Source organism: Podarcis liolepis (assembly GCF_965112155.1).
Source record: "Podarcis liolepis genome assembly, chromosome: 6".
NCBI classification, from domain to species: domain Eukaryota; kingdom Metazoa; phylum Chordata; class Lepidosauria; order Squamata; family Lacertidae; genus Podarcis; species Podarcis liolepis.
The window spans coordinates 18,426,127-18,435,760 of record NC_139559.1 but is presented as its reverse complement, the minus strand read 5'-3'; the positions used below and the strand labels follow the sequence as shown (position 1 = coordinate 18,435,760).

At 41.3% G+C, this 9,634-nt stretch overlaps 1 protein-coding gene across 4 annotated transcripts in view; it reads right to left on the bottom strand.

The window, feature by feature from the left end:
- Positions 1 to 1,227: 1,227 nt before the first annotated feature.
- The window catches only part of ATP9A (ATPase phospholipid transporting 9A (putative)), a 93,449-nt gene continuing 85,042 nt past the window's right edge, over positions 1,228 to 9,634 (bottom strand). For all 4 annotated transcript variants that reach the window (XM_083507959.1, XM_083507958.1, XM_083507960.1 and 1 more), the window contains exon 28: positions 1,228 to 6,769. In XM_083507959.1, coding sequence (XP_083364085.1) covers positions 6,633 to 6,769 — 137 coding nt within the window. In that variant the 3' untranslated portion in view covers positions 1,228 to 6,632. The remainder of the gene's footprint in view (positions 6,770 to 9,634) is intronic.

Sequence of the window (9,634 nt, the reverse complement as noted above, 5' to 3'; positions counted from 1 at the left end):
GGGCAAATGTAGAAGATCCATTTGCTCTACTATATTCCACAGCAAATTAACAGGGAATCTTGATTGCTCAAATTAATTAAGAAACAGGGACCAACATATACGTATGAGGACTGGTTATGATAATATACGGAACTGACCTTTGTAACGTCAGTTCCAAACTCTGCAGCCTTTTTGGGAAAGTGGTTATGAGTAATAACTGCTGGTACATTGAGGCCTTTTTAAGAACTGGCAGGAAACCTGGATTTGGCACCAACTGTATGATCAAGAAGAAGTAGCCAGTCCTGAATATTTGACCTGTAGGAAGGGCCCTGTATCAGTCAGTTTGCATGCAAAAGGATGTGGGTTCAATCCCCAACATCTCAAGGAAATGTCCCCGTTTTGCAGCTGCTAGTCGATGTGGATAATACGAAGTGAGATGGATTTGTGGTCTGACTCAGTAAAAGGAAGATTTCCACGCATGAAGTAGACATTATGGTTTACTCCAATAAAGCAATCTGGCCATGAAACCAAACTACAAGGCTTTATTGCAAGTCACAATGTTAATTTTTAAAGGTGCTGGTTCATTCTTTTTTTTTTTTTTCTCAACGTGAGTCACAATCATGCAGTGGCGTAGCATGGGTTGTCAGCACCCGGGGCAAGGCAAGTAATTTGCGCCCCCTAACCTGTGGATTTTAGTAGGGGCAGAGAGCTGCGAGTGCAAGCGCCCCCCCCCCCGATGTTGCGCCCGGTGCGGCCGGCCCCCCCAGCACCCCCCACGCTACGCCACTGCAATCATGGCTATGGCACATGCCGGAGAGGGACTATTTGCAAGTGGAATCTGCTGGTTTGTGAACCAAGCCATACAACTGTCCCATCTACACTTGCTCCTCTTGGCAAAAATTATTCTCCTCTTGCCACCATTCCAATTCTCCCATCCTTATTTGTCTTCTCCTTTGCCGGGAATAGACTTCCCCTGTGTGTGATTCTAAGCCATTTCCTGTTCCTCTTAGGAACAATCCCATACTAGGTTTTTAAGGTGGAATTGGCATGTGGTATTCACTCACTCTTTCATGGGGCATCTAAATGCCCCATAAGAATCTAAATTTCATCTGTTATGGAACTGTTGTCTTCCTATATTTTCTCTGTCCTTCAGTCTTCTTTCAGGCCACAGAAAATCGCCTTTAATGTTTTGGAAAGAACAGCAGCCTAAAAATCTGATCAATAAGACATCAACTCACCGGCCAAGAATTAGATATGAAGTTGCATAAAATTTTATTTCTTTTAAACCTGTTTTTATACCATTCCCTTTTTGAAAGTTCATACACATCTGCGACACAGAACTGCACACGACAATAATTTGCTTTTATATTTCTCTTGCATCAAGAATATGCACATCTTAATTAACAAGAGGACAGGTACAAAACATTAGCATCACAAATAGTTTGACAAGAGAATCCATATTCCCCAACACAGGAAAACATGTCTCCCCCCCCCCCCTGCTTCACATCCAAAGGTATAGAAATACATACTTTATTAGGTGTGATAGTAACCAACTTGATCACAGTTGACAAACACTTTGGAGTATCTGAGAGCCAGTTCAAATGTTGAGGGGAAATGTGGTATAGCCTTCCTAGCATTGTTCCATGGAGAATGCCCAGCAATGGGGGTTTACTCTCTGTAGCAAAAAACTAGCAGGCAATACCCTCGCCCGCATCCTGAAACAGTAATCTTAGAAAGCCTGCTTTTTAATCTACACTATGGTAATTGCAACTGCTGGGCATGCTAACCCTACTCTCTGCTTTAGGTCAACACTCATTCCAGGATACTTTTTGTTCCTGCTGGCTCCTGACACTGAAGACCAGACTATAAGATTTCATTATGGTATTGCTCATGCATTTATGTTCCATATCTTAAGGAAACATAGGGTATCTGAGATGTCATGAGCTGCCTTTTGCAGAAGGAGAAGCAATGGTGAGAACACCAAAAGACTGGCCCCATAAGCTGTAGACAAAAAGTGAGGACATTAAGCCCAGAATTTAAAAGGATTTTCTGTGCATGAAAAGCCTTCTAAATTTTCAGATAGAATGTTCCATATCCGATATTATATGTCAGAAGTTCTGTGTAGTATTCAACAGATGTTGGGCAGAAGATTTAGGTGAGCATTTCTGTCTTTTAATCCTATAACTATTTTCTGAGGAGGCCCAATGCAACAGCTCTGACGTATGAGAGCATTTGCCCCAATATGAACAGAAGAAGGGCAATTCTGGCGACTGATATAATCAGCCAGGGAGCTTCACATGTGATCGTTTCCCTTACGATCGTTTGTCGTGCGAAATCTCAACTTCCCAATGCTTGCAAATATCACAATTGCCCAGTGCCACAAGCCACAATACCTCATTGCTGAGAAAATACAGTATCTTTGCGGCTGTCTCATCTAATACTGTGTGCAATATGGCTGCACATTTGCTATAGGCACCTCATGGATAAAGTCTGACATAATGGGTGATTAGTACAGCAATTCTTCTATGCAAAGCCTGTACCAATTCCTGAACTTCAAGTTTACTTATTTTTTTTTAAGAGTTTGGGCATTCAAGTATGGGTATAATCAAAGCTGTAACCACAACCCAACCACAGCCCTCACTTTGCAGGCCCTTATTCCAGCGTTTTCCATTATTTGGGGGTAGGCTATGATACTATAACCTTTGGGTGCTTGGAGCAGGAGTATAGTGCCAATATGAAAATGATAGCTCAAATCTTATCCACATTTATTCAGATAATGGTCCCACTGAATGCAATGGGACTTACTCCCAGATATGTTTGCACAGCACTGCAATCTTGTATTCTTGTCTGAAAAAAGGCTGTAGGAATATGGGCAAACATATTCAGAAGTGGGAGAATAACCAACAAAGTATCAGAAACAAAAGGGATGCTGTATCTCCAGTTAATGAAACGGCAACATGAGGAGAGGATCATCATATCAGTGCAAAAATAAGTAAGTGTTTTTAGTAACCAGCTGCAAAGAGAAACAGTATTTATCAGCAATCTACATAATGCACCACTTTCTCCATTTTAAGGAAAATTGCCAAATTGACTTGTAGAACACACAATCTAGTGCAAACCCAATTGAAATAATTTATTCCAAGCTGTGCCTTTGTCAAATTTCCATTTCAGTACACTCAGATTGTGCCGGCATTCCCAGCAGATTGCATGGCACAGGGTATGAATGCCAGGCTTCACATATTTAAAGTAGCTTAGGAAAGGATAATTCCATTTCCCTTGTCAAAATGACACATAATTTTTTTTAGGTGGGCGGGAGAAAGACAGAAGAGGGAAGAAAAGTTCTGATCTCAGCGGAATTATTAATTTGTGCAATTTGTGCTCCAATCCCCCCAAAAACCAAGGTAATTTTGTGGAGATCCTATCAAGCTATAATAATAATAAACAAATCAACTAGTTTGTTGTGCAAGAGGCTGTTTTGAACAGTGATTTTCTTTTTTTTAAGACACGCTCACAAAATTAAATCACGCCCACTCAGAGACACTTCACAGATTACAACCTTGTCTAAGGTGTTATCTACAGAAGAACAACAGGTCAAAGAGATTCCATGTCTTACAAAAAGCATTAATAGTTACATTACTGCCACTAAATAAAATAGTTTCTTACATCGTTAGTCCAATAAATATTACTGAACTTAATTAGAATTCGTTCCCTTTTTTGCTGGCTTTGTTAATGCGGCCATTAATGGCCCAGTGATCATTATTTAGTGTAAACTTCACTGATTAAAAAAACAGACACACACAACCCCAAAAATCTATAAAGTCTACCAACATGGTCTTGCACAATAACAATTAAATCTAAATTGGGGCTGTGCAGGGGTTGTGACCACAGTTTTCTTGTAGGACACTCTTATACACTCAGGGAGGTGTTATATATCTAGACAAAGAAGACAAAGACAACCCATAAAAGAAGTTGGAAGAGGATATAGTAATTGAATATAAAATTACTGGCCATGCTGTATTTATGGAATCCTCCCCAAAAGAAAAGAAAGCTGTACAACCCAGAGTTAGACATGCTCAAGTCCCACAGAAATGCATTTCAAATGGACTTATGTGTGTTACTGCGGCGCTGAACACCCACTAATTTGATTGGACTTCTCTTAAATGGCCCAAGGATCTTGAAGCACAGTTGTACCTTGGTTCTCGAACGGAATCAGTTCCGGAAGTCCATTTGACTTCCAAAAACATTTGAAAACCAAGGCGCAGCTTCTGATTGGCTGCAGGAGCTTCCTGCACTCAACTGGAAGCCGCATTGGACGTTCGGCTCCCAAAAGTAGTTCGCAAACCAGTACAGTCACTTCCGGGTTTGCGGCGTTCAGGAGACAAAATGTTTGAGAACTAATCTGTTTGAAAAAACAAGGTACGGTTGTACACAACTCTCAACCAAATGTAGAAATGAATAACCTTCTCACCTGCAGATACACTTCCCTTTTACACGTCACATTTATTGCTGAATCGGAACAATCGGATTTTCTGCGGCATGACGTTTGTTCCGATTCAGCAGGAAACAAGGGGTTTTTTTATGGGGAAAGTGGCAGGACAGAAGAAAAACCTCTTGGACCCTTGCCTGGAAATCGCAGGAGAAAGAGAAGTGTGGATGAGCTTTGTCTGCATGCTGAAAGCCACTGTTGTTTTTACATGGAAAAGAACATCCAAGCATAAGTCCACATCTGCAGTCCAAAGTGGTACAGTCCGGTGAAAAATATAAAACGTGCAGTTCAGTGTTAACAAGAAACTTTTTAAAAGCTTTACAGAAAATAACCAGTATCCCATGAACTTTCCCTTGTGATTCTGTTACATCTCTATTACAATCCGATACATCTGTTACGCTTCTGCAGAATAACATTTCAGATATTTTTCAAAAGGGGCAATTAGCAGCTGGTTTCCTTCCAAAACGTTGATGAAGGTTAAGGTGTTTATTCTGATACAACAGTGATACTCATATTGCCAGCCCCATCTGGGGCAGTCACCTGCGGTGTACATTTGCACAGAGCAGGAAGAAACATTGGTTCGCTCCATTGGATGAGCCAAACAAAACCTGCATGTGAGAATGTAATCTGTATTATCCCAGCGAGCATATATTTGCTAGCTGGTGGAAATGTGGGAGCTCTGCGGTGAACATTTGCAGGGGAGAATCAGCAGGAAGGAGTGCTTAACCCTTTCCCCCATGTGTCAATTCTCCTTTTCAGTCCCTTCTGCAAAGTCTTTATTTCTGCAGCTTTCGTTCTCTCCATCACCTGCTCCCCGCCAGGTGAAAACAGGACAGTGGCTGGAGGAATGTGTCTAACATGGTTAGGTATTGCACCCCTGATTCTCCCTGCAAAAGCCCTTCCACTCTCATGGCGACCCACAGCAGGCCACCCCCTTAAGCACAGTGGGGGCATGCACGCCTTGCCTCCCCCATAGGACAGGATCCAGCCAGCATCCTGGCATGGTCAGGAAGGGGAGGTGCCAAACATCTCTTCCCCAACCCCATCGGCCATGCAGGAAGCACCTGCCCACTCCTTCCTCAAACTGTGCTGCGGTCGCAGCATACAGCAAAAGCTGCCCACCTGGAGCCCAAGGTTAGTGGTAGTCTCACACATAGAAGCCAACTCCCAGGTGCCCTGGAGACCTCAGCCCTGGCAAGAAAATATTTGAAGGGGCTGCGCCACCGCAAAGTTGATGGGCACTGCCATTCAAATGCTGTGTGTGCACCTTGTCGTGATTGATCATGCAGGGAGGGGCTTACCTGCCCCCTCCCCCCAATATTTTATTCAAATTGGCACCCTTGATCATAAGCATTAATTATGTAAATATGGGGTGGGAACCCCATGTTTGTCTTAGTTCTGGTTGTTATAACCTTAACGATGCGCCAGCAGTTTGGATGACACAAAAGTATTCTCCCAAGAAAATGGTACCATTTAATAAAACAGAACCTCTCTTTTACCAGCGTCAATCCCCGTTAAAAATAATTGGACAACTTCAGAGCAGGAAAGACGCACTGTGGCTTTTTTGTTTGTTTCCGTTTTGCAGATTAAAGAAAACTTAGCTGAAATTTGGAGCTCTGGTTTGCATTGGAACACATCAAAAGAGGTCAGCATGGCTAAAGTTGCCTGTGAGCATGTGGTTTCACCCATTTTAAAGTATTTCCCGAGACATACAAAATGCTTATAAACTAGGACCTGAACTAAAAAGATAAATAGTAATATAAAAATGACATGAGGAAATTAAAAAAAAGGGGGGGGGAATTCGTTTGAAAGATTTGTCACATCAATAGCTTACATAGTACTTCCCAAGTAAGCCCATTCCAGGAATTGCCCACCGGAAGCCAACTCCCAGTTACATGCATTTATTATCAGTTAAAATAAATATAAATTTGACAAAAAAAACCCTGGATCACATATGTAAGTTCTCCGGTTTACTTGGCTGTTTCTGCTGCACTGCCAGTTATTTCAGTCTTTTGGAAACATTCTCTAGCCAGTGCATGATCCATTTGCAACCATCGGACATAAGCGTTACTATGAGGAACACACATTTATTTTGTGCAAAAAGAAAAAGAGGGTTGAGGGTTGGGGGGGCGGGGAGAAGTAGTCTCTGCTCCACTGGTAGATCCACCTATGAAGTGAGTTTTGAATAGCTTGGGGGAGAAAATCTTCGCCTCAGATACTTTAGGAAGTAGAGGGGGAGACAGCTGACCAGAGTGATTACTGTCACCTTCCACAAGAACGATAAGGTTGCAATGAAGTAAACATCTGCAAGAGAAGGAAGGAAGAAAGAAAGAAAGGTTCATATAGGAGACATGTTGAGGGGGAGGAAGGAGAAGAAAAACAGACATCAAAATACGTCCAACAGAACAGAGCCGTATGCATGCACCCTAACTAAATAGCAAGCCATGCAACTTTATTTATTTATTTAATAATATGTAATAAAAAGGTAAAGGACCCCTGGACAGTTAAGTCCAGTCAAAAATGACTATGGGGTGTGGCGCTCATCTCGCTTTTCAGGCTGAGGGGGCAGGTATTTGCAGACAGCTTTCCAGACAGTGCCAGATTTACCTATAAGCTAAGCAAGCTATAGCTTAGGGCCCCACTCTCTTGCCACCCCCCCCAAATATACTTCTTCTTCATTGTATTTCACTATTAATATACTTCTAAACTGAAATTGTATTTCAGTTCAACAATTACTTTGATAAAATACAAATTTGTAGCATTTATTCAACACCAAAAACAGTGACAATTTGTTGTTGGCAAAGGACAGCTGGACATAAAATGGGCCCCATTACCTTCAGTAGCTTAGGGCTTCATCAAATCTGGCCCTGTTTCCGGGTCATGTGGCCAGCATAACTAAACCGTTTCTGGCGCAACGAGACACCATGACAAGTGCCAGAGCGCACAAAAATGCCATTTATCTTCCCACTGCAGCGGTACCTATTTATCTACTTGCACTGGTGTGCTTTCAAACTGCTAGGTTGGCAAAAGCTTGGAGAGAGAAATGGGAGCTTATGGATTCAAACCGGCGACCTTCTGGTTGGCAAGCCCCAGAGGCTCAATGGCTTAGACCACAGCGCTCCCCGTATCCCTATTTAATAGACATGCTTACTTCAAGGAGTCCAGCTGTACATTTAAAGCTAACTGAAATCATTTTACTACCCAAAAGTAAGATGGGCTTTTGCAGGTGGTTCCTCTACTTTGGCAGCTTAACTGGAGTACAACTGTGAGGTGCAACTTAGAAATGTTAATGGGAAGCCACCAAAATCCCCCCCCCCCCAGCACAAATGTTCAATGTGGGCCAGGAATTGTTTTTTTAATACATGCAGATATAAAAAGGAACACATTAAGGGCTGCAGCATATTTATTACAGTGTTGCTGCTTTTTTAATACAGCATTTCATGTGTTTATTGTTGGGATGTTTAAAGGTTGGTATTTTTTGACCCTTAAATAATTACTTTTCAAAATTTCCATGTGTAGCATGGTTTGTTAAATGTATCATTCTGCTAAATAGATTATTTTTTAAATATATTTAATATAAATAAAGGAATAAAGTACACTCAGTTTTCCTCCAACTATGAAGGGACATTTATGTATATTATGAACCGAACATTGGAAAATGCCACATTTTCCTGGAAGTCCCATTGATAGCAACAGGGCTCACGTCTGAGTAGACATGTATAAGATTGTATTGTTAGAATACAGTATCAGAAGTACTTTTCTTAGCTTTTTTTAACACAAATTTGGGAAGAAAGCACAGCCCCTTTTCAAAGCATACTTAAATGCCCTTAAAAAAAGAATTAAAACTGGGTGTAAACATTCCATGAACGAATTTCATCAGTTCCACTCTGATGAAGTAGCTAACTGCCTAAAGTGCTGTTTCAATAAAATAATTTCAGGTTAGCTGTAAAAGTGGAACTGGGTCCTCTTAAAACAGCAATGGAATCATACTAAAATACAGTATACAATTTTTAAAAAGTATCAAGCTTCCATATTTAAAATGCGATTGCTAAAATACGACAACAAAGTTACTTATGCTTTGAATTTCTAAATGAAAGTTGGTAACTAGCAGTAAGTTTTCAATCTTTGCAGAAAGCAAACACTTAAAGTTGAAAGTAAACTGCGTCACACTAAGGTCTTCAAGGGGGGGGGAATGAATCTTCAAAGTTGAAGTTCTGGAAACACAACTTTTAATTCAGCATTGACAGCTGCATATTTTGGAATGGACGTAGATATATTGTTTCATTGCAATTTTAGACCGCTGTGCAAATTAGCAGTTATTTTCCTTACGTTTCCCCCTGTTCTGTCAGCCCTTCCATGACTTCCTTTTTTCCATTTCCACTGAAAGATTAGGCTAATAATGGATGCAAAAAAAGAGACCTTAGTAGACTTTTCTATATTACTACAAGGAGAGGGCTATTGTTAGCCATCTCTGAGATCTGCAGTGAATTCTCATGGTGGTGGCCCCATGCCTCGGGAACAGCCTTCCCTCTGAAGTGTGTCTCACCATGTCCCAGTTGTCACTGTATAATCAGCCAAAGACTTGCCTCTTTGCTCAGGCTCTTGGGTAAGGGAGAGGTACATTGGATTGGATTTCTGTTGTGGCTGCCGTTTTACTTGTATGGAAATTGTGCTTGCTGCTTTTAAATATTATTGTTTAATTTTACCTGCCTGTATTTTGGCACCTTGGAATGAAGGGTGGCCTTTAAACATAGTAAGCAAATGAATAAAATATGTTGGCTACTGTGGGGAACAGGCCTCTTGGTCTGATACAAGAGGGCTTTACTTATGCTAAGGTTTTTATAGGGTGACTCCTCTGCAAAAACTTACAACAGTAACTTATAACTGCCCATCACCATCTTGACCTATCAATGGGCTAATGAATGAAATTAACTGTCTTGGCAGTCTTGTAGATCACAGGTTTTCTACATCTGCTCTAACACCAATTCATCACTTTCCTTGCCCATTACAATTCATGGGTTTACAGTTGAACATTTGGAGTATGGGATGGAAAATCCACATGGCACCCCGCTTGCTTTTGATATTGAAGGCGGTCAGTTCTTTAATTCTAGCTGCCCTAGAGCCCGTGCCCTAAATCCATTTCCAGAAGTACCTTGGCTTTCAGAACTA